General features: G+C 39.5%; 1 protein-coding gene across 1 annotated transcript in view; it reads left to right on the forward strand.

The window, feature by feature from the left end:
• The window catches only part of MYLK (myosin light chain kinase), a 155,734-nt gene that overhangs the window by 104,437 nt on the left and 25,408 nt on the right, over positions 1-25,889 (forward strand). Inside the window, exons 18-24 of the mRNA XM_059820604.1 lie at positions 1,264-1,314; positions 2,994-3,121; positions 6,508-6,661; positions 19,384-19,686; positions 23,327-23,362; positions 23,461-23,554; positions 24,573-24,776. Coding sequence (XP_059676587.1) covers positions 1,264-1,314; positions 2,994-3,121; positions 6,508-6,661; positions 19,384-19,686; positions 23,327-23,362; positions 23,461-23,554; positions 24,573-24,776 — 970 coding nt within the window. The remainder of the gene's footprint in view (positions 1-1,263; positions 1,315-2,993; positions 3,122-6,507; positions 6,662-19,383; positions 19,687-23,326; positions 23,363-23,460; positions 23,555-24,572; positions 24,777-25,889) is intronic.

The raw sequence follows: 25,889 nt of genomic DNA on the forward strand, positions 1-25,889 counted from the left end.
GACTTTACAACCCTTCCAGCTGGCACCTGATCATATAAGTAGTTTCATCACTGTCACTACAGCCTGAAATAAGTGAGAATTTCAGCTCAGGGTGTGACCATACAATGACAAAGAGGAAAGCTGCTTTGAAAACACCTCTTGTTGCTCATAGAGCTTGGGCAGGAAAGAGGAGCTGGAAATATATTTTCTGTCACTTAACTACAGCAGCCAGGGTACAAGTCAGTCGGTTCATGGTCTGAAAAGTAGTGGGTCTCTTTAATGAGCAGTAGTGCTCTTTGAAGGTCTCCATTTAAACAGGGTTAAGCCCACATGGAAGACATGGCAGGACAGATACCTAGCTCATGCACCAGCCATCCAGTTATATTAGGATAAACACCTCACAAGTACTGATCTAAACCTTTAACTAGTTCTGTTGAGCTGACAGTCATAGAAGAAAGGCTTCCTTGGGAGATACCCAACTATTCTTTTTTGACTCAGCCATATGTACTGCAAGAATATCCTGCCTCTCCAGTACTGTGTTTTGTGAAAAATAGTTAATAGTAATTTTCTACCTACCTGTCTTCTCTACTTTCTTTCTACCTACCATTCACAATTTGTAGAACATTGTCTTCCCAATATTTCTACCTACCATTCACAATTTGTAGAACATTGTCTTCCCAATATTTCTACCTACCATTCACAATTTGTAGAACATTGTCTTCCCAATATTTATGTGCCCAGGTTTCAAATTCTGTTTTGACCCTTTCCTTTGTGAATATAGCAAAAAGTTGTCCCTGCCTAGGGAAGAGGAGGAGACAGAGGAGTGATACTAGTGTTTACTGCCTGTATATCGCTGTTTCTTTGCTAGCTCACAAGTGGTGTAAGAAGTAGTATGTGGTGTTAACTACCCTAGTTTAACTGCCCTCATTCAGCACTGGTTATGCTGGAAATCTGAGCAGAAATTCAGTATGAGACAGATCTTGGCCTGGTGTTTTCCCCCCAGTTAAACTGCTATAAGGAATGGAGTATTACAGAACAGGGGAAATGTGTAGCAGATTGCTTTGATTGTTTTAAAAGATCCAGCTTCAACTGTGAATATTCTGAGGATCACTCAGGATAATAAAAAAGTTTTTAAAAATTATTTTTAATTCTTGAGTTTAATATGCGGAAAGAACATACTAGATTTTCAACTGCCAACAAAGCATCGCTATGGATATAAGCTTTGCAGTTAAGCTGGTACCTTCCAAAGCTCACCTTTGAATAAACTTTTTTTTTTTAAACTAGGTGAAGCAACAGTGAAGAAGAAACCAGCTCCAAAGACTCCTCCAAAAGCAGGTAATTTGTTGCGTGTGTCATCCTGTAGGAATAAATAATAAAGCAATAGTTTTAAAGAACAGACACCACATTTCTAAGTACAGCTGTTTGCCTACTAAATTTGTTTGCATATGTGATTAAACGGTGAATATGGAGTTCTACGAGGAGAAAACTGGAAAGCAAAGTCCATTTTTAAAACTCATTCATAAGGTTACACTGCACTAAACTTAAATTATGAGCATGCAAAAAAGTTACTGTTGAATAAACTATAGCAAAATCCTACCAAATGTCAGCAGTAGTATTGTAACAACACACCTTAGCCTTCAGTGAAAGAGATTTTTCTGTGTATCACAGAATGCCGCCTCTGCATGGGTAGCTACCACAGAGAAGTTAGATTCTACATTTCCTCATAATTAGCATTATGGTAACCTGTTCACATGTTTTCACTCTCCTGGGCAAAGCTATCTATATTGCAAGTTACCCAGAATGTTCTTTTATAGGAACCTGCTTTCAGTGTCTTAAAACTTTGTCAGACTTTTAAACTGTTCAAGCTGTTTTCTTTGCCAGATGTGTGCCTCAGCCTAGTTTCCTTCAGATATTTCAAAACAAAAACACTTTTCAAAGAACAAGTCTAGGGGGAAAAAAACCACTTTGTTTTAATTACACTGAAAAGAAAAAGCAAGCACTTTTTTTCATGCCCAGTAGCTCTGTGCTTTGGACAGGAACGTTACATTTGGCAGTGAGGTCATTCTACTGTTAGAGAATGCCTTTTACTGTTTCTGTCAAAGTGCCCTCAAATTGGCACACATACACACATACCCCACCCCCAAATATTTTTTACTGTGCTGCTCCTGTAAAGCAACAGAACAGGTTTCACCCTGGAGTTGTCTGCGCTGGGATATTTCTGGCATCTGTCCCTAGCAGCTACCAGGGGTCTGGCAGACTCAGCATCACAACCGAGAGTAAGGAAGTAGCCCTATTAGCAAAAGAGATGTTCTGTCATCTATTGATACTCGGGTAGTGAGAGGGAAGAGGAGGAGAAATACCTGATCCAGACATGGAGGAGTATGACTGGGACTGCAAGATTTAAAAGAGGCACTGTAATTCACAAACAAAAGGATCTGTCATTGCTCACGGGAAAATTGAGTGTGATGGAGAATGACGTTGATGTCCTTCCTTGTCTCTCTAATAGATGTCCCACGTGATGTTTACCTGGCTGCTGAAGCCAGAATCTTCGTAGGCAGGTGTTGAGTCTTAAATTTTCTGAATGCTGTTGATGATAGTAGGGAACAGGTTTGCAGACAGCCCTCAGCACACACAAAATGATAGGAAGTTAGCTGGAGCCATTCTTCAAAAATGCAAAGTGCAAAAGAAAAAAGAAGTTTTTTTCTGAAAAATCCAACACAAAATTTCATAAGCTATATATTTGGAATTGGTGGTAGGTCTTAACACTTTTGGCCTTTGGATTTCTGTACCTTGGTCTTGTGTGAGCAAACTTCTGATGCGTAGATTGTTATTGCTTCACTACAGTGGAATTAACGATGTCCACAGAATTGTTTCATTGCAAGCAACAGATAACTGCTAATCTGGATTTCAAATGCTGCTCTGAAACTGTTGAGCTGAGATGTATGTGTTTTGAATTTTAAGAAAAATAGACACTTTAGTCAACTAAAAAGATATTTTTATTTTTTTTTCATCAGCTGCTCCTCCTCAGATTACTCAGTTCCCAGAAGACAGAAAAGTTCGTGCGGGTGAATCAGTGGAACTGTGTGCCAAGGTGGTAGGGACGGCACCCATAACTTGCACCTGGATGAAATTTCGTAAGCAGGTAAATTGTTTTCTGGTCTGTTTTAACAATCATTGAAAAAGTATTGCTGGAAAAGAACTCCAATGACCCATCTTGTCCATCTCCCTTTCCCAGGAACTGGCAAAGTCCATGTCATTCCTTCGAGATGTTTTCCTTACCTCTGCTGAAAACATTCCAATGATGAATATTTCACAACACCCATTAGCAACCTGTTGCAGTGCTTAAATATCCATAGTGTTAGAAATTTTTTCCTAATGCCAAACCCAAATCTTTCTTGCTACAGTTTAAAGCTGTTGCTCCCTGTCCCCTCCTATAACAAATGACTGTTCCTTTGAGAAAAGCATTAGACCATGTGATTAAAGGATAGGTGATCTGAAAGATATAGGTATCTGAAAAGTATCTGTCACAGGAAACGTTTATCTCCTTCAAAAACAACCTCTTCTTCATTGATGCTTGGTCTAAAGTTATGTCAGAGGAGCAAAATGCCATATAAGAATCTTGAGTGAAATGTCTTACAACACAAATGTCACCATGCAAGGCATAACAACAATTATGCTGCTGTGAGTGCCCCCACCCCTAGGTTTAAAGTTCCTTCTACTTGATTTAATTTCCTTGAACTGTATTACATGTGTGGATAAGGACAGTTTCTAAAGAGAGTTGCTTTAGCGAATAATAAAACCACTTTAAATCAAATAACCCAATATGCAAGTACAAAGTGGAAGATGAAGTGCCGTGTTAGGATGGAGCACATATAAATATGTACTGTAGCTGCTATTCTGTTTATTTCATTCTGAACTTGTTATGCACTCTATAGAACATAAATAAAAACATCTCCTCCTACAAGGAAGTTTAGACTATAAATCCCGATGTGTCAGCATTTAATTAAAAGAATTCAAACCAGTTTGCTAGTGCAAAGGGTATTCCAGAGTCCATCTTTGCTAACCCCAAATAACCTCTTACTTTAGGGAAAAGGATGTGGTTTTTTCCCCAACTCCTATATTTTCTTAAAATTCTTTAGTTTCAAGACTGGAGTTAAAAAGTGGCCTACTCATTTCCACAACAATAGGTCTCAGAAGCTCCAGTGACATTCAGTGTCCTGTTTTGCTAAGCTCTGTCTTAACTCGTGGGTAAAATGTACCCCTCAAAAGTGAGTTTCTGGTTTGTGCAGAATTTTGAGTACATTGTTGAATACAATGATCCTATTTACATAGATTTCAAGGCCATTTTTATATACAAAATCTATGTGATAACAGAGACCAGCAGCTCATAATACCCACATCAGATCCATAATTTGTCATTCTACACCTTTTTCCTTTGTAAAATGTTATTTTTACCATCTTTATACTTTCTTCTTTAGTTATTCACTATGAGACAATCTAAAGATTTGCAAAATAATACATTAAAGTGTCATACAAATTTTTAAATGGTTCATTATAGCAGGTGAATGAGATAGAAAAGAAGAAAACTTCAGGAAGGTTAATAAACACTGTAGGAGGACAAATGAGGGCAGCAGTCTTTCATTTATTAAATTAAATGGGGAGCCAGTTACTATGTACTGTGCTGCACCATTATTCTCCTTTCTTTTTCACTTATACTTCACCCCACATTGTTTTATTCTTGGATTTCTTCCTTTTCTATAAATGTGGTTGATTTTAACTCTGTTCCATTCCCAATCCTAAATGGGAAAATCACCCAGGTGTTCTTACAGTTTTCCTGGGGGCTATTTGTAGTAGTTATTTGAGCAGATCCAGTAAGTGGTGAGTTGTGATTTCAGCCCTGCCACTATATGCTGCAGTATGCAGAAGGGACTTGTCCTCTCCACGTTCCTTCCTCCCATTCCCTCAGGTTCAAGAGAGCCACAGTGGCCTCTCACGGGTATATTCTGGACATATATCTTTTGCTTGAAGAAAGGGTATTTCACAAAGTTGTGACCCATACTGTTGTACATGATGGCAGTCTAGTGGAGGGATGCCGAAACTGCCTTTGAAAGCCTATTCGTTAGTTGAGGAACAAACTCCATCATTTAACATTGCCAGTTGTTGGAGCTTCTTAACTATGACCAGTGACTTTCTTCTGGGTACACGGGGATCCAGCTTCCTGTTCCCCACAACGGTTGCAAGCCACTGAGCATCCTTTCAGGGCTTTCTCTGCATAACGCAGCTCTAGTTCTACTAGACTGATTTTTTTATTACTATTATTTGACTAATTCTAGTGAAACAAAACATATAAGCCAATGTAGAATCTCAGAAGAATAAAGTACGGGGGCAGGGGAGAGCAACTTTCAGTGTAATTTAAACTGTAATCCTACATAATCCCATTTGCTAATTTTCTGTTCAAGTTACTGTAGGAGCATCTTTCTCAGGTTACTTTTGGGCATATAGCAATGCATGTGTTCTATCTCAGTTGAGGAGAAAGCAGGAAAAGTCCTGCTTTTAGCATTGTAATTTCTTATCTTCCGAATATATAAGACAAGATAAGGCAAACGAAATAGCCTTAATTTTTAATGAAATTCTGAGAATGAGTTGGAAGAGTCACTTATCTGAGAAGGAAGTGGTGGGAGGAAGAAGGGCATTGACATTATGTTGTCTGTTTCATAAGAACATAGTGTACAGCTTCTATAATTGCAGTGTAGCATTATGAGGTTCTTAATCTGTGATGTCTTAAGCTAATACCAATTAAAATCTAAGTCTCCTTGGCCATTTATGCTATGATAGCTTTGTTTCAATTAAAAAGTAGTTCATAATATGTCTATGGTATTCAGCTCAGATTTTGATTTTTGCCTCTCTAGAAAATAAAAGTGCTGTAGGAAAGCTAGATCTGCTCTTTGTATGTCTCTCTGCACAGCTGTAGCACTCCATCTCCATTTCAGGCAACATCATCTTCAATTGCTCAAACTCAAGAAACTGTTACCCTGATTTATGTGGAAGTACAGAATAAGGCTGGTTAAGACAAGAGGGTAAAAGTCACAGCTATGGATGATTTGCATATTGGGCCTCTAAAGGGGAATGGCAAATGAATTAAGGTATTTAGAGCTAAACCCTTGTTCCACTGTGGTCTCTGTGAGATATGTGAGACCAAACTTCGTTCTTCTGCCAGTTACACAGTTTGCACTTTCAGCCTGTCAAAGGGGAGTTAGAAAGTGAAACTCCTGTTCCTTAGTGGAGTCCCAGCAACACCAATGCTCCCTGTTGCCTTTGCACGACTGGAGACATTATAATGTTCCACTGCATTTCTAGATGTTTTGTGTTGATTACACTCTTTACCAGCTGCACATATTCACTGCTGTAATAGTGTTATCTGAAGATAACACTCAATATGATAACCTTGTATTGTAATTTGAGCTCTTTCAGATATGAAGAAATTTATCCCATAAAATGTTTCTTTTTTTTTTCTTTTGAATTTGGCAGATTGAAGAAAATGAATATATTAAAATTGAGAATGCTGAAAACAGCAGCAAGCTAACAATATCATCAACAAAGCAGGAACACTGTGGATGTTACACCCTAGTCGTAGAGAACAAACTTGGCAGCAGACAAGCACAGGTCAACCTTACAGTTGTTGGTAAGTCTATAATAATGTCTTAGATAATTACTCATTCTTCAGACATCACTCCACATTTTCTTTATATATGATGATATGCAAGAAATTAAATAAAATAATCAGATAAGTTAAGAAGACTTAAATGAAAAACTAGTACTTTAAAAACTATCTGGACTGGACAGTGACATTGTAATAAGGACTATAAGCAAGTTCAGTAGGGATATACTATGTTTTATTTTGAAAAATTACTAATTACAGGTGGAGGTACAAAATAGCTCAGACTTTAAAAAAAACACAACAAAAAACCCCCAGCTCATGTCTCCATTTTTTTGTTAGACACCACTTCTTTTCCCTGTTTAATGTTTGCAGCATCCAGATGTTTGCTAGACTGCAAATTCTAAAACTGTTAGTTCAGGAAGGATTGAGGTAATTTCTATTAGACTGTAAATTTGAAAACATCCTGTTGCTTGGGGGAGGAAGATTTTATCCTTTTAATTGAAATTCCTACCATTGTCTACTGTTTTATAGTGACAGAAAGCAGTGAATAAAGGCAGTCTGTTTTGAATATGGACCCCTTCACATATGGGCTTTTACACACATGTATTTTAAAGCTTCAAGCAGCCTTGTCAGATGACACATTCAGGCCATCCAGTTAGTTGTAGCAGGCTGTGGACAGCTGCAGATAGTTGTAGACTGGTAGACAGTTGCAGTATGTTTGCAGCTAAAACCGCAGCCTAGATCTAGACCAGCTAGCTTGAGTATCAGACAAAACCTAGAGCTGTGACATCTAGTTTTGAAAGGGCTAATGAACCCACCTTGGTGTGGATACACAGCAAAGGGTTTCCAGGGAAGTTCTACAAACGAAGAGGGTGATTTGGTTAAAATGTTAGTCTGCGGGATGGGTCTGTTCTCTATGGCCTGCAGAGGGGTTTTGACACAAGGTGGGGGAGGGCAGAGCTTGCCCAGGCATTTGGACGAATTCTAGTTCAACCAGCAAGGCTGCATGCTAATCACACACTCATAACTGCATTGGCTCTGCTGTCCTAACAGACATGTGGGCTAGTGAGCAAGTAAAGAAATGCAGGTATAAGGCCAAAGATGAAAATCTGACTCCAATGAAATCAGCGGCAAAATACCATTAACCAAAGTTGGACTGCAGATTCATTCCAGCAGTCCAGTGAATAACATACAAAGTTGAATGAGTAGAATCATACTTTCAAGTACGTTATCCACTGCTAAAGAGTGAATGTCTCTCAGTTGCATACTGCTGTATATACTGTCAGTAGAGGCCTCCTGATTATTTACATGAATTTCTTTCATCTGATCTGTGGCATTAGTTGCAGTTAAAAGATAACTGAATGAATGAGTATAAATATCAAGTAGATTCCAGCAACATGCCAGAGAATTCAAGAACAGAAGAAAATAGAATAAGTATTTTTCAGATGATGCATAGATAAATTGTACTACCCCTTCCAGCAGTGGGTTGTGCAGGTCAGAAGTATAGCTAGGTTAAAAATAAACACCATGAAAAATTGGTCTTCGAATAATGATCATATACATTGTTCTGGGTACAGCTTTTGGCTCCAAAGCCCCAACACAGCTGATTAGCAGCAAGAAGAATAGCAGGAGATTAATCGTTCTTTACATTTCCCTTTTTTTCACTCTTTTCTAGGCAACTGCTGCAGGCTGCTAACTGTAGCAGGTTATTGGGCAAGATGGATTTTTTTTAGCTGAACTAGGCCAGCAACTCCTATTATCTTGTCACTGTATGAGCCTTGACTCATTATTATATAAGTCACTGTTTTATATCCTTTGGAGTTAATTGGGTTGAAAGTCTTTGAATTCTATAACCTTATAAAGCTACATCTCGACCTCCTGCTTTGCTCTTCCATAAGAAATGTGCCAGAGAACAGTGGGATTCCCAAAGACGCTTTTGGGACAGTTGGGTGAAGAATCCTTACAATGTGCTGGAGTTTGCCATGCATTTTGGCTGATGACAAGCTATCTGTTTCCAACTGAAAAGAATAAATTCCCTCTTGTAAAATTGCCGAGCTCTTTAATGAGACATCTCGCTGATGTCAGCACTGCCAAGGGCATGACAAAGCCTCAAGATTCCTAGCTTGCTACACATGCGTTTTAAGGCCAGATTCTTCCATCTGGGTACTCAAAAATGTGGGAAAAGGGAGCAAAAATGTCTTCCTTCTAGGAAGTGAGTTAGAATCTCTCTACTGAGATAAAATCCTTCACCCCATTTGCACCTTCGAAGATGCTACATGTTCATGCAACTTGGAAGGTACTTTTCTCCAAAGCCTGCTCCAGTCAAAATAGGGAAACTGTACTTCTCTAAATATGCAAAATGTGAGACCTCTTAGCCTACCAAAGCTCATCTTTAGTCCTAAATTCCCACCTGTCCATTCTCTCTGCTTCATCCAAAGTACTGGGAAGAAACTTACCCTCCTGCCCTGACCCCATATTCATAACAAGTGTTTGCAGAGTAAGCCCTGGTGCTAAAGATCAGCTCTGTTTGCCTCAGCTGTTTATAATAAGGTTCTAACCTCTGTGTGAGCTGCCTCCCTATGAGTTTAGCGATAAAAGGCATATCTGTGTGTATGCTGTGTGCTCAAAACACTGCTGACTGACCACAGTCCACAACTGAGTCTTGAATGTATTGAGGGAAACTACAAATAGAGAACATCTGCTCTCCAGAGGAGTGTGTCTGAGCCAACCTAGAGCTATGTTTCTCAAAGAGGCAGCTAACAGGCTTGTCTGTTCTGAATTTCAGCAAATCAAAGGCATTTGTTAAAATATAAAATGAAATAAATAAGGAAATAAAGATGTATTTATTTTATTATTACTCCTTACAACCATGTGGGTTGCAAAGTCTTCATGCTGATGGGCAAGCTTCTCATGTGAAAGACTCCAATAAACATTTCCCAAATCAAATTTGGACTGTAACACATGCCAGGGAGCAGGTTGTCCAGAAAAGTTGTGCAGTCTCCATCCTTGGAGACATTCAAGTTCAGACTGGATAAACATCTGAACAATCTGGTCTAACCATATAGCTGATTCTTCTTTGAGCAGAAGGTCTAAAGACCTTCTTGAGGATATTTAAAATCTTGGTTTTATGCTTTTGGTTTTCAAAGACCTTTCTTCACAAAAAGTAACATTATTGACTTACCTCCAACCAGAGGACAAAGGACTGAGCTTACCTGCCAGGATTCAAATCAGAAATGATCCTGCTATGATTTAAACCCTGAGTTCTAGACTGTAAACTATAGCTGGGTATGATTATTATAAATGTTTTTTAGTAATGACTTTTAGGGAAAAAAATCTACTCTGCATTCCTTTGAATTTGGCTCCTGAAGTCTTAAAACTGCTCACGCTGTCAAGCTCAGACTTCCAACTGCAAGCTTAACTGACCTGAGCAGGGATTCTGACATTTAAAGAGTTTGAGTAGTGCATGATTCGATGCAGTTTGTGCCATGGGAAAAGATGCTCTTGAAAGAAACCCAACTTTATTCTAAGGATTTTTTTTTCCTTTGCAATTTTAATGAATATCAATGAACAAAATGTCCATTACACTCAGCCTCCAGTGTGAGCTGTTTGCAGTCCACACACCAGATGCACAGATACGTAGTTGGGTTAGAGGACACTTGCTAATTGATAGGCAGTGCAGTGTGGTGTTGAGTACACAGCACTGAGCCACAAGGACTGAATCTTGAGTTTCACATTGATTGATTGTGTAGATTTGTCTGTATAAGCACTAATAACACTGGGAGACCTGCAGTAGAAGTGAGACATCCAAGTTAAGCAATTTCTTCTTTTAAAAGGTTGACTGTTCCCAAAATGTCCATGTGAGCTCTTCTCTATTGTTATGATTAGCTCTCTTAAATAAGCAGTTTCATTAGCTGAGTGATCTCTCTAGGGAGATTTTGCAACTTGTTTCTGGTCCAAAACCAAAATGGCCTGATGTGAGACTAAGCTAATGATTTACAGCAGACACTGTATCAGATTAAAGTGGACTTCTGTTGTCAAAGCTATATTAAATGAGCCGGTGATGAGCTTAGTGTAAGACAGGACTGATTGAGGCAAAGTAGAGCTCTCACTCTATGGTGATAGCAAGGAATAGTCATTCCTTTCATGCCATTTATTAGATGTATATGAGTAAATTTATCAAATTTCTGGTTCCGAACATTTTAGCTATGTGGCAGGAATACCACAATCTGTAACCACTTTTGAAGAAGGAACTTGTTTTTCATACTGGCTAAAGCTGGACACTACAACAAAGAGTCAAAAGAATAATGGAGTATTCAACAAAGAGAATTTGGCACTAGAGAAGTAGTCTGTTCTGCAGCTATGCCACAAGCATCCTTCATCCTTCATGATTTTGGGCAAACTGCTTCATGTTTCCATGCCTAGTACACAGGGGTTTTCTGATGATCAGTGTTTGGTGAATACTTTTGATATTAGTGACATCTTTTACTTTTGTTAATACAGAAGTAAAAACACATGGGGGCTGATTTTGATCAACTTTGTCTTTTATAAATCCTTTGGATTTGTACTGTTCCTGGTGTGGTATTCTATAAAAAAATTATCATGTTGATTAGTAAGCTATATAATAGATATACGCAGAAGAATGAGAGCAATATTATTATACCCTGAGAGGCCTACAGATAATTGTTTTGGTGGTTTTATTACTCTGAGCATTTGTGCACATCCTGTGTACTGTGTCCTCATGCACTGTTGGACAGTGATAAACCAAGTACTTAAGGACACATATGTAAGCATGTTGCACACAGGCATGCAAGTAGTATAACATGAATTCACTAACTAATACCTGCTCCTCTGCATGAGGTTACGATTCCATACTTGAGGTGGGATGAAGTTACTTTCTGTGAGGAAACTGTTCTGTGCCTTTAGCAGAATCTGTATGTGCAGAGTCTTTCCAAGCAAAAATGAGAAAATACAAATTTAACCTGAGAACAAGATCTGATCATCACTAACTCCAACAGTCACTGAATATAATGGTAGGATTATTAATTGATTATATGAAGGCCTTGGTCCTGGTTTAACAAGTGACATATATGCATCCTATATCAGCCTTAGTTCTTTGTCCTGAAACTCTATTAGAAGGAAATGTGGTAGCATAACCAACAGTTCACAGTGGCACTATCAGACTTCTTTGTGAGTGCTAGCCGCTCAGACTGACTGCATCCAGCGGTGGTCAGAAACTGTGAGTTCTCTCTCTGGAAAAGCAAGTGCAGGCATCTGTAAGCAGATAATGAAGCAGAACAACCACAGACACTTCTACAGAGAATACTGCAGCTCAGAAGTGCTAACATGAATGCTTCTGAAACTTCACCTTCTTTTGAGAAGCATCAGATTATATCTTGCAGTATCCATGTGATTCCCTGTTTACAGTTAGGGTCGAGAATGCAGTTAATTTCCTAAGAATATGTGGGTGGACTTGGTCTCTAACCTTTAACCTTTTAAATTCCTCTGGATCGCTGGAGGATTTTTGTCACCAGTTTTATGGTTAAAGGGCAACTAGACTGGTGGTTAAGGAAGAGATGTCTTACATTGCTGTTGTTGCTGCTGCTGTTGTAGTTCAACAGTGTTGTACCCTCCACTGTCAAGCCTCCCCACTAATGCTTGGCGGCAAAACTCTGTAGCTGTATCAAAACTAAATTTTCACAGCAAGATAACAATGTATAAAGGAAAAACAGCTTATGTTGCCCTATGCATCAGTGCTGGTACACTGATCCAGATTTATTCCTTGAAGGGCCATCTAGTTTCAATGTCATTTGTGTTAGGAGAAATTCCAGTAGAACTCCCTGCTTAGTTATTTTTCCTGATACTTACCTTCACCTTTCTTCTGATGAAGACAAGGAAATATCATGACAGTATTTCTCACAACAAAATTCCTGTATTTTATCTGCTGCTAAATGCTAGGAATGTCTTAGTTACTAAGAAATGATTCATCACCACTCCTGCACACAAACATGGGGTTCCTAGGACCCAAACTGACCCTGGTGGAGACGTGGAATCCACTGACAGTCTTACCAGGAAAAGTCCTAAAATTTATTCTGCCTTTCAGTGGACAGGTATTGCAGCTCTAATTCAATCAGTTATCCAACCAGATGCCTAATGCGTAGGCATCCGAGTACATGAGTAATCCGAATAGCTTGTTGACTCAGGCACAGGAGCAGACGGTTTAGGAAAAGGGCTCCTGAGGATGCATTGTGTATTTGTTTGTTCCATTAGGCCTGTGGCAGAAGGAGATGTTCTTGTGTGGAGGGCATTTGCATGGGAGTGGTGAGCTCTGGTTTCATTCCCAGCTCCATCCTCCTGCATGTCCTGGGGCAAGGTCATTTTACTCTTTTATGCCTCAGTTACCCCAACTGGCAAAGTGGGAACACCACCACCAAGCAGTGCTCTGGGCCTCCAGTATTTGTGAGCTACTTTATCTACAGGTCTCAAAAGGGCAGTTTTAAATAACTTAGTTTTATGTCAGAGTTGTCAGGAGGGGCAATATGGTGAGGGATCACACTTCGAGGAGGCTAGCAGCAGTCCGCAGTGTGTATTACCGGGGAGGGGTGAATTTCAAACTCTGGTCCCCTGAGCTAACTAACCTTGTCCATGAGGTCCTCGGCTCTGCTGGGGAGGCTGTTTCATTGGGAGAAAATTTCTATTCATTTCAACTTCTCTTGTGTTGTTTTGTGGGAGAACGCAGGCATTCTTTTCTGGTTTAATTTTATGCTAAACCTATGGTACACTAGGTACATCCAGAAGGGTGCTAATGGGTGTTACAGTGTGTTAAGGGGTAATAATATCTCTACTTATAGCACTCCTCTCCCTTGAAAAAAAAGCTGCAGGGCATAGTTTTCCGAGCAAAGCAGAGAGGTCTGCCATGACCCCGAGCCCTGTCAGCAATAATGCAGAGTTCAGTTATGACCTTTTATGGTTTCGCTTTTCTCCTGCTGATGAATTTCAGATGAAGGCTTTGCCAGTGCTGTCGGCATGGACAGTGTTCAACTGGCTTTTGCAGCATTATTAAATACCTTCTCTGGCTAAACAGCTTGTGGAATGGAATTAAATTGTTTCTTTCTGTCTGTTCTTTATCTGGCAGACAAATATCACAATAGCTAATAATAGTATTGTACAGTAATATGATAACTGGATTTAGAAAGAAACCAAACCAATTTTGAGAACAGACAAAGAAAACTACTTCAGAGATGTTGCTTCAGTGCTGTCTCTGTTCGTAGAAGAATAACTTTTTTCAGAGGCTGTGGTTGTACTGTTCTCAGTTTTCAGAGGCTTTCTACTGGAACAGCATTGCTGCTTAAGAGCCCACCAGAGCCCTGAAAGCTCTTAATGTGCAGCAAGCCCTATCACCTTGCTTTGGCTCAGCCTGACCCTCACATCAAGTAGCAGGACAATTTCCATTTCCCTGCACTCAGAGTTAGATAAGGAGATTGCTGCCTTTTTTGGTCTCCTGGAATGGTGCTTGTGTTCTGCGGACTCTGTAAACTGAGCCATGTGGAGAAGGGAGTGAGATCTGGATAGCACAGTTGTCATGTTATGTGGGTGTCCTGTATGAGCTTGTGGGTTTGCCACCTATGCAGAAAGAAAGTCCCTTTCCATATCAGGAGGAATTTTGGGTTACACACCACTGAAAAAAAGGCAAGGGTCTCAAGTCAAATTTGTTTCATAAATAGCAATGACTTAAAGGCTGAACATGCTTATGCTTTATGCTTCTCAGAGTGTACAAATACCAATTAATTAAAGGTTACTCCAGGCTGTATATGAAAACCTGTTTACCAAAATATTTCTGAGAATTTGTCTGAGGAAGGAGTGCAGCTGAATTCAATTTGGGAGTAAATAAGAAGCGCGTGTGTCAATCCTGGTACGGTCTTAAATGTGGCTTATACATTTCATGTGAGACCAGCTCGTGACCTTACCATCTGCCCTAAGGAACGCGAGCCACAGAGAAGAAACTGGAATCTGACCTCCTTGCTCTGGGCTAGTGGTAATTTGTGTCTCCCTTTGTTGGGAAGTAGGTTTTTTTTAATCTGTGCCTAGTTTGCTGGAGCACAAAGGGAGGAAAGCAGTAGAGCCTTCCTTCACATCACCTCCACTCCCGTATGCCTGGCATATAGCACGCATGAGTTGCTACTGCTAGTTCCTCTGTGCCACTAGTGTGAGTGACTCTATGCAGTTTCCGTGCTGCAGTGCAGAACAGTCCCTGAGGCAGGCTTGAGGCCAAATTAGCTGCTTGTCCATCTCCTTTGCCTGCCACTAGCTTTTGGGAGCCAGCTTGGGGCAACGCTACTGATATAGCTAAAGGGATTATGTAGGGAGCTTTGTGCTTGAGTCCCCCTTAGCATTTAACTGTCCAACCTCCAACTATCTTGTTAGCCTCTGCAGTCATAATATAAGGCAAATGAGGTGATCATGCATCCTAGTAAAAGAGGTGTAAGTACTATCTGCTACAAACAAGGTGACATTTGTAGGATTCTGACTGTGTGGATACAGCCAATTTGACTGTGACAATCTAAAATATCATAAAGTGTAGCTAAGTCTGGATTTTGGTATTATATGCATACTGTAAGTTAGCCAAGACTGGAGTACCCCTAGTTTCATATAGTTAAGAGATCTTATGGTCGATAATACATACATGTTTTCTTTTGTTGCATGTAATAGTGAAACTGAAGTTACAGCTTGATATTTTAAATTCATTGCTTCCCCTACAGAAATGTTCACAAGGAGCAGTGTACTTTTGGATGCACTCCCTTCCTTCTAGTTCACATGTTGGCTTGTGGCTATGGTTTGGTCCAGAACAGGAAGAACAAAATTGTGGTCCAATGAAGCCTATGTAAAGCCCTCATAATATAAGCCTAAGTATGAAGTATGTCTGTGTGTGTAAAAGACTGCACATGACATGCAAATGAAATACTGAAGATGGGCAGTTCAAGGACATTAATAGTATACTAAACACTAAAACAGAAGGACAAAATAGAGAATTGTGCTTGACTTCCACACCCCTCCTCAACCCACTGGATATTTTTATTGGAAGCAGTTAATTGTGCTGATGGAGATTTCATATTTCAGAAAGGAATGTAGTTTGGCAAAATATTCCAACTTTCAATACAGACAGATGAATAAAGGGTAACCTTTAAAATCCCCATAGAATAAACTGTTGAGAAACAAAACAGACACATGGAGAAACCATCTGCAAATTCTCTGAATGTGCAGAGCTGTAGAATACCATCCAGTCTGATATCAAATAATTTTTAAGCATGATAAAATGGTACATATACATCTGTCATATTAAGAAAGAGCAAAGATTAGGCTTACATTCTTGTTTATGATCTCCCATAGCAGCTACTACCCTAGTATTTATACATTGAGCAGATCTGCAAGCAACGGCACATGGTAGACTTCAAACAAAAACGTGCATCTTGCTGGCTCAAGAGAGTCCAGCTGGGGTTGCAGGTTTTCATCTTTGCCTACTGGGAAAAATTTATTAGGAAAGTATAAATATTCCCAGGGCTGGCAGATATTAGGCTAAAGCCATGTAGCATTTTCTTTACTACTGATGTCCCATTGGCCATGAATATTTTCTCTCCAGTGCTCACATATCTAAGCCTTGCTTCTGTAAACTATGCTGGCCAAATGAATTGCTGTTATCTAGGTGAGTCATGGAAAGAGAGGTCACTAAGGTAACTGTGGCCTACGCCACTGATAAATCATGCCCAGAGTTTCATTTGGAAACAGAAGTGTGTTGAAAGTCAGCAAAGAGAGACTGTATTTTCATGTCCTGTATGGGAAGCAGGCTGCTGTGCTTTGCAAAGACTGAAGCATACGCATTTTTTCCTCCTTTGATGTAAAATTTAGTGCAAAGTGTTAGAGCAAGCTAACACTTTTTTTTTTAAAAAAAAACAAACACATACTGTCCACATTTAGCTGTGTGCATAGCAGATGTCAGAGAATCTGCACTACTTTGACAAACCCGAACAGATGCCTCTGTAAGGTGATAGACTACTGGCTTAGCTTTTTCTTCAAAGTATTTTCCTCTTGCTATCAGCAACTGCTCTGTTCTGTTTGGATTTAGGATAAGTCAGCTGTTACTTATCCAAGTTCTTCTATCTGCATCTTGAGATGATGCAATGATGATTATATAGGAGGAAAACAAGACACAGAATATACTTCTTCTGTACAGGTTTTGAAGAGGACAGAGGTGGCATCATTCCCTGCAAGGTCTACATGGACAATAAATTATAGTGAAAAGAAGACGGCTATCGCCGCTGTTTGACTAAAATCATACAATCCATGTGCGCCACGCAACCAGCTCTTTGTAGTATTGTACAAGGGTTCTGTTATTGTGAATGGTGTGAGCATTGAATTTGCACTTCTTGCAGCTCTGAGGAGGTTGAGGCAGGACTAGTACAGAAGAGGGGCGCTGCTGTTTGGGCACCAGGAGATCAAGATTCAGTTCTCATCTTTGCTACAATCTCTCTTTCTAATCTTGGACAAATCATTTAACCTCTCTGTGATTCAATTCATGATATCCACACATAAATTCATGCTTGTTTAAATAGTCCCTTTTATTCTTCCAGAAAACGAGGCGAGTAAAATGTGACAACTAAGCAGGGCAGTAAGCCATTCCAGAGGTTAAGGACATCTGGTCTCTGATTTTTGTGTTTAACAAGAGATGTACTGTATAATGATGACTCCTAGTGGAATGGTGTTTTAAGTATTGTCAAAATGAATAAAGATAACCTACATTCTGGCAGTCTCTTTTTCTTCCGCCTGGGCATTCTCATGCTGAATGCAGTGGCAAATCTCCCATGGTGCCTGCCCATGGTGCCCATCTCCCTTCCTCCCTCCCAGCCTTTTCCCTCATACTTAAAAGTTCTATTCATATATCACAGAATCTCTAAGGTTGGAAAAGACCTGTAAGATCATCAAGTCCAACCATCAACCAACACCACCATGCCCATTAAACCATGTCCCACAATGCCTCATCCACACATTCCTTGAACACCTGATATCTCCTAATACGTTTAAGTTGTGCGGGGAGATGGATTTTCCATCACAGCTGAACTAAAAGGAATTACAGAAGTTTTTTCAGTTTTTTTCATTAGTCAGTGGAACTTTCACTCTTCCAAATAGTGAACTGACATTTCAGTGTCTTGATCAGATTAGACTACCCAATTTTCCCTCTCTATAAGTAAAACCACAGCAGTCAGAGAAGTCCCTCTGTCCAAGAACTAAAGGCATGTTTATGGCAAACTGTGGCAATTTCTGTCTGCTCAGTGATTTTCCTAGGAATGATAATTTGAGTATGGAGGGATAACTGATACAGTCTACCACAGTAAGGCTTTGATCAAAGTCAACAGCAGTTTTCCCCAGCATTTGGATGTTTTTATTGTCGAGAAAGTGGCTGTATTTTTTGGCTGGTTTGCCAGCTCTGCCTTTCTTAAGGAGAAGGTGGTAATGTCCATTATCACTTTTAACCAGCAAAATGGGACAGGATTTTATCAGTCCACGTCCAGTGTAACCACTGTTTGTAACATCTCACACTTTCTATCTTTTTCTTTTCATCTTCTGTCATTTTATCCCATCCTTTGATTTTTCATTCAACCTTTGGCCGCTACTTCATCCACATCAACGCCATCATTATTTTGTAGGTTTTGCTAGATTACTTCTGAGAGGGTTATTGCCAAGGAAGATATTTGTTCCCTTTAAAGTCTTTTGAAGTGCTTAACTTCCATAATTATTTTTTTCATCAGTATCTTTTTAAAAAGTCGACATTTTTCTGTCTTAGGATAACATTCATTTCAATAACTATGTAATCATTAAACTTCATTTTGAAAAAGACATAAAACTGCAAGGTTTTTGTATTGTGTCGGATGCTTGCATAGTTGGTTGCTCATCTGCACACCAGGTTCTGGTGATATTGGCTCTATTCGTGCAAATAAGGACTGCGGGAGCAAGCCTCCAACTGAGGAAAAACAGAAGTCTCTATCTTCCACCTCCCCAACAATTTCCAAAATGCACATGAGATTAAAAAAAACTCAATATTTAAATGATATATTTTAAGTTGAATTCCTTTTTAGCAAAAAGTACACTAGGTTTCCAAAAACTGCACATAGACAGACAAAGTTGTCACCCTTCAAGATCTGTGTTTCTATACCAACAAACTGGTTTTGGTATCTCTGATACCCAGGTAGTGTCAGATAAGTGGCACATTCTGAGGCTGTGAAAGGTTAGTAGCGGCCCTGAAGTATGGAAGCAGATGAAGGGAGCTGGAGAAAGAACATCACAGCTATGGTGATTGTTACAGGGGTAAACCTCTAAGGAAGTTCACCAAGGAGCAGTTTGCACTACTGTGGGAAATTTGATTTCAGCACTTGCACGCATAGCTGTGACTGGTTTTAGTCTCAGTAGTTTCTGTAATGATAGCTGTGAAGGGCATTAGGCTTCAGCATGGCTTAGCAAGATGCCCAGGGAATTGAACAGCCCATGCTGAGGCCCATGTGGGGTTGGCATCCATGTTAGCTACAGGTAAGTCTATCTGTGCTGCAATTGTTCCTTTTTGCTGTAGTACAAACCTCTGAAGCAGAGCAGTGGCATGGAAAGAAAAGGGCTGTTAGCTAAAGCTAGTAATACCCTAATGGAAGTCCTACCTCTTACCTTCATGATTTCATCTAATGTGCTTTGTGTATATGTTTTCGCAGATAAACCAGACCCACCTGCCGGAACACCTTGCGCATCAGACATACGGAGTTCCTCCCTCACTCTCTCGTGGTACGGTTCCTCTTATGATGGTGGAAGCGCGGTGCAGTCCTACACTGTGGAGATCTGGAACTCAGTGGATAACAAATGGACAGATCTCACTACCTGCCGCAGCACCTCTTTCAATGTGCAGGACCTGCAGGCTGACCGGGAATACAAATTCCGTGTGCGAGCTGCTAATGTGTATGGCATCAGTGAGCCCAGTCAAGAATCCGAGCTGGTAAAAGTTGGAGAGAAACAAGAAGGTTAGTTTTTAAGAGAAAAAAAAAATCTACATTCAGTTAAACAATATCTTAACAGTTCCCCAGTGAGGCAGCTCTACATACTCCTGGGCATGTGCCTCTGTGCGATGAATGCTTATGCAGACTTCATGTGGGTGTCTGAGAATGTAAGTTTTGCATGCATCCAGTGTGGAAACTTGCTTCAGGGATCCCAAAACCCTGCCTTGTGAAAGCCACCAATAATTCAACTTCTGGCTTGCTGTGTGGGTGCTGGCTGACAGACTTCTGTAGTTCAGTGCACAGGTAATGGGATGTGAAACCTTTCACACATGAGTTACACCTTCAGACCATGCCCAGTTGGACAATGACAGACATTTGGTGACTTACCTGAAACATACTCATGGATTCACTACAGTTTATGCTGGACACACCATGGAAAAACAAGCCATAAACCCTATCCCAAAAGTTGCTTTTGGAAAAAGTAAATGTACTTGCTGCTAGCCAAGCACTGAATATGCAGCAGAAACTGAATTAGCCTCTCATACCTAGTTGTGGTTCCCATGCTTCAAATCCCAGCAAGGCAGAGCACCTCAGTCCTGTTGCCCCTAGTACACCAGTCTTGCGAATTCAAGGCTATCCTACTTCGCATGTTGGTTTTGCAGCGTTATGCGTGCTAAAAATATTTTTAGGGTTTTTGATTACAGTTGCATGTACTTGTGAAAATATTTTTCAGTATCTTTTGCCTCATATTTTTTGCTTAAGATCTTCTCAAAGGACTAATGGGAAGAGCTGGAGCATTTTAGAAATTATTCGGAAACTGGTACCAAAATTTTAAACGCACACACACAAAAATCAGGATTATTTTTTAAAAACAGATATTGAATGCATATTTTTGTGCACACCCACATCTACCTACTGCGCAAGGATGACTTTGACAGTCATACCACACCAAAAAGCCCAGACCAGGAATAATGCATTTTGCCATTTTTCCTGTCTTTGAGGAGTGGACTGTGTGTTGTATCTCTCCCTCCTTACTTATGTATGCAGGGCTTTGGAGTTTTAAGTGTCCCACATAATCCTTGTGATGTTATCTTTTATTGCCACAGCAAGACAAAATGATAACAAAGTGCTGCAGCATCACACAACTGTGTAAGCCTCTTAACAGACATTTCCAAACAAAAGTAAATCATATTTATCTTCAAGTGCTAAACTGGATGCATTCTGAGAAATTTCTTTCCTCTATTTTAAAGATTTAAAATCTGATCTGAATCAAGCTGCAGCTTCTCTTCAAAGGGGGAAAATAACATTAAGGGAAGCAATAAAATTGAAAGAAAGCTAGACGGTATTGGCTCTTCCTAATAAAATTCCCTGTGTTTGAATGCCCTCTTTCTTTAGTTGCAGGACAAACACCTTCTAGAGTTGGGGACCTGACTCTTCCCTACATTTGTTTTTCCTAGAGCAAGCAGTACTTGTACTGGACCAAAGCAAATAAGCTATTTTTCTTTTTAAGACAGAGAGTTTTCTTACACAGATTGAATACAAAAAAGCTAGAAAGTGTATGAATCATTGTGATACATATAAAAACCAACAAAAAAAAAGTTGTCTTGAGTGAAAAGAAAATGTATTCTGTTTGCAGGAGGGTGGGTTGTCTTGGTGCTCTCAATGCCAGGGCTTCTCGATTTCAATTCTTGATACTTCAGCTAGCGTGGAGAAAGGGCAAGTCATATAAAGCGTGATTTTTCAAGTGTGTGAATATAACTGGTTCTTTAATTAAAGGCAGTGGAAAATGCATGTCTTCAGCACCTCTCAAAGTCAGGACTTTAAGCTGCCATCTATGTAAACACTTAGCTGAGTAACTAGGGATTTTCTGTTGCTGCCAGAAAGACTGATTACTGATGTTCATACCGAGGTGGCCAGTGCATATTAGCAATCTCAATATAATCTTGGTGAAGAAAGGCATGGCTAACTTTTCACTGTGCATTTAAAGAAAACAGCTACTAAAATAAGGCTGTAAGTCACAACAGATTAAAGTAGGCATTGCCATGTTTGAGGAAAATTTGGTACTGTTGACTCACTTCTGAGAAAGGTTTTAGCACAGCTACTCTGCGCTTACAAAGCTCAGATATGTTCTGCTTATCTAATTTAGGCTTCCACTGGTGGACCAAAATGTTTCTAGTTCATGTCTTCAATATAGTGTCGCTGCAGAACTGTGAACTGACTTCTTTGTCTAATCAGTATTTGGCAGACATTAACTACTGGCAGCATGGTTGGGATCAGCTCCCTTATGCAGCCCTTAAAAGGGGAGGAAAATGTGATGTGCTCTATGCAAGTGTGGTTTCTAGCTGAGGAAGCTCTGAGGACAGCTACCCCTGAGTGAGGAGGGATCGCTTCCCTCCCTGCTCTTCTGGTAAATGGCTGTAAACCAGCTAGTCTGTGCTGGGACATACAAGGGTTGCAAATCCAGAAAAAGAGTGGGGCTTTAGTAATAGATTATATCTACTTGATTGGCTTTGTTACCAGAATACAGACGCAGCATTACGTGTTGGATGTGAAAAGGTGATGCCCACGCATCAGAACAGCTATCTGCTCACGCTGCACCCTTTTTTTCTGTTGTTTGCTTCTCATCCGTTGCATAAAACTCTATACTCTAAAGCACCTAACAGCGTCCAGAGTACCATATTAATGTTTCATAACATAAATCTGTTGACACGGTGGGGATAAATCGCTTGGTTAGGCTTGCACTCTACGATGGCAAAGTGCAGATTCAGCAGCTAAAGGGAGGATTGTACAGGTCACTGTGCAACTGCCTTTGCAGTTTCTCAAATTACTGGTCATAGCCACAGGTCTTAGGAGCAAGCCCAAGCAGTGTAAGTAATATATAACAACATTCCAGCTACAATCCCTTTCCCCTCATACCTGCAGGCAACATAGGGAACACCACCCAAACCGGTGCTCCTAACAGTTCATGCATATGAAAATTAAAAATTAAAATCAAGACACTCAGGCCAGCTTTTACTCTGTCTTATGTCACTGGGCTTGCCAGCATCTCTGCCTGCCTTTGACTATGCCTGTAGAACTGAGGCTCCGTTTGGACCTCAATGACTTCAAAATTCAGCTATGCTCAGGAAGGTGCATGCTATCCAAATTTTCTAGTTATCTTGAATCTGAAAAATTTGTCTGGATGCTTTGCAGGAAATCTTTTCATGTACAAACTTGCTTTACTTTTGGCTTTGCAATCCAAAAAATGCATAGAAAAGACAGAAAAGGATTTGTCATTGGACCAGAAGTGTTGTTATTGATGTTAATATTTTTGATTCATTCTCTATTTCACTAAGGCATTCCTAAAGCTATTTATTAGATGATTTTGAACTGATTCAGTATGCTGATGTTTCTAGTAGGCAGGTAAAATAGACAAGTACTGCAAAACACATGAACTTGATTTATTAAGAAATAGTGACCTGATTGTGATTGTGTAGTCAATAGTCACATAGAAGTGGTGAAGTGATTTTAATTATGAAGTTAACGCACAAAATCCCTGACTGCTTTTTGATGCTTAGCCATAGGGTCTACCAGTTGCCCATGTTACTGTGAATAATTTGACTATCTTATGTAAGTACCACATCTTATATAATAAGTTATTAATGTCTTTTTATTTTCATCATAGAACTTAAAGAGGACGAAGTGGAGCTATCTGATGATGGTAAGAAGTTCATATTTTAATCAGGACAAATGCAAAGCTGTGTTTTTAATTCATGTTTTATGGAGGTTTTAATCATGGTCCTTAATACTTATTTGTAGAAGGGAAAGAAACAGACGTCGACTATCGGACGGTTACTATCAACACTGAACAAAAAGTTTCAGATGTCTATAATATTGAAGAAAGACTGGGATCGTAAGTACTATATTGTGCTTTTGAAGATGGAGTTTTCTAGGCCAGCAGTCAATTATAAAGATCATGTGCATTCATTCTTTGATGGTGTCTTGCACTTTCAACATTCCAGCTGGGCCCCTCTGTTGCAGTAAAAATAGATTTTAACATATGTTGCCCTCCACTCCATAAAGATCCTTTATTCCTATTAATTGACAATTTTAAATAGGCACTACATACATTTCTGGAAAGGAAAACGGAGCCCACAAATGAATAAAGCTAGAGGATTCATTTTTTGTTCAGTGTTCTAAAAGCTAGCTGAAAAAAGGTATGCATTGTGTACTTGCATTTCCATTATATCCATTAGTGGTAATAAGATTATCCTGCAGATGGGCTAGAATCTCTGTTGACAGCGGTCATAATCCCAAGAGCATTAATAGCATTGCTCAGTCAAGGTCAGTGATTAGCCTGGCTGTGTTTCTCAGTGCTGAAACTCGTGGTTATGTGAATTGCTTGCCGTGATAATCTTTCAGCAATTTGTGCTGCTGGTGGTGCTGAAGGCCAGGGGATCCTGTATGCTGCCATTAACAAATCTTGATAAGTGTATCGTAGAGGTAGAATTGTACATATACAGCAATGTGAAATAATAGTGCTGAAGCCTCTAGCATGCAGATTCTGATTTCACCAATATCCTGTATCTGAAATGCCTTCTATCTGCTGTCCCTTCAGAGGTGTATGACCTATAGAAAACTGTGTGCAGAAAAACTTGAGTCACATGAAATAAAGCCTCGTAGGAGTCCATTTTTTGAACCCTCTTATATAAAACTCACTAATTGGAATAGCAGGGTATCTCTAAATGCGGTATTCATGCAAAAGTTCTTGTAGATTACTCTGCAGAAAATCAGTACAGAACAGTACTTGATATGAAGACATTTCTATTTCAGAATGGAGTGGTTGCGCTGGAATATTTAGTAAAATGTTGCTAGTCATGGTGGCCCATACACTGCAAAAACGTTTTATGGAAATAGTTATATATTTTCAGGGGGAAATTTGGACAAGTCTTTAGGCTTGTTGAAAAGAAGACTGGAAAAGTTTGGGCAGGAAAATTTTTCAAAGCATATTCTGCTAAGGAAAAAGAAAACATAAGGGATGAAATCAGCATCATGAACTGTCTACATCATCCAAAACTTGTCCAATGTGTAGATGCCTTTGAAGAAAAAGCCAACATCGTTATGGTCTTGGAAATGTAAGTATAAAGTAGATCACAATAACAAAGCTAATAATGTTGAAAATAATTGCGCATACAGAAGTAGCAACTTACCTAGACATGGGACTGTCAAAAGCTTCAGCATCTGCAGGGCCTGGATGGTTTTCACATCTTGCAAGTTTTTCCAATTATTTATCCAACTTGTTTAAACTGGTTAAGTGAATCTGTGTTGTATCTCCTAAAACTAGTGAAGATGTGTTACAGTCTTTATTGTCTAGTTTGTTTGGTTTTTAATCAAGTACATGTGGTGTTTTTCTGCAGCTTACTCTTTTATTGCCAACTTGGGAGGGGAGAGAAAAAAAATTAGCTGCAATTTGGCCTTGCATTTAGATCCAAAAACGTGTTTAAGGGGGAGAAAAAATATTTTTTTCTTTAGGCAGTTCTAAACATGTATTGAAGAACCTTGTGTCAAATTTCACTTAAAAACTGATCAGTTGTCTCTTGCAGACAATTGAATGTTGGTGCACAACAGATAGTAGGACAGAAAGATATGCTTGAGAATGCAAACATCTAAGCTACATTCTAACAAAATTATTGAATTCCCATAGAAAATTCACCCAGGCAAATTTATAGGACCCAAGAGGTATTTGGAACATTTCAGTTTTCATCAAGTGCTATATCCATATCCAGATTTTATATTTTTAAGAGACCTTAAAGTATTAGTCTGACGTGTTTTTCCTGCAACAACATAAATACTCTGATTGTAAAACATTTGTTTATAAGGGAGTGCTGTCTGGAAAATCTCCACAGGTGAAGACAGTGAATGTTCTAAACCTAGACCAGTAGATGCAGAAAGATTGGTTACACTGACTGTTTCCCCAAACAAACTAATTAAACATGAATTGATCTGCCCCTAATGTTGATACACAGATTCTCCATGATGGCCCACGTGTAGCAGTTGTAGAAGGGAATTTCTCCTTTACTTGAAAGTCATTGCACTCTTCATCCAATGCTATACAATTTAGTAAAGCTGAGTTTGAAGACAGCCTATGTTGCTCTCTTGTTCTTGCTGAGTAAGATAGCAACATTTATTTTTACCTCCCAGAAATTGTTCGCCTTGAGCTACTTATGCCACATCACTGTGGGAAATAG

This window comes from Gavia stellata, chromosome 8 (genome assembly GCF_030936135.1).
Source record: "Gavia stellata isolate bGavSte3 chromosome 8, bGavSte3.hap2, whole genome shotgun sequence".
Taxonomy (NCBI): Eukaryota; Metazoa; Chordata; class Aves; order Gaviiformes; family Gaviidae; genus Gavia; species Gavia stellata.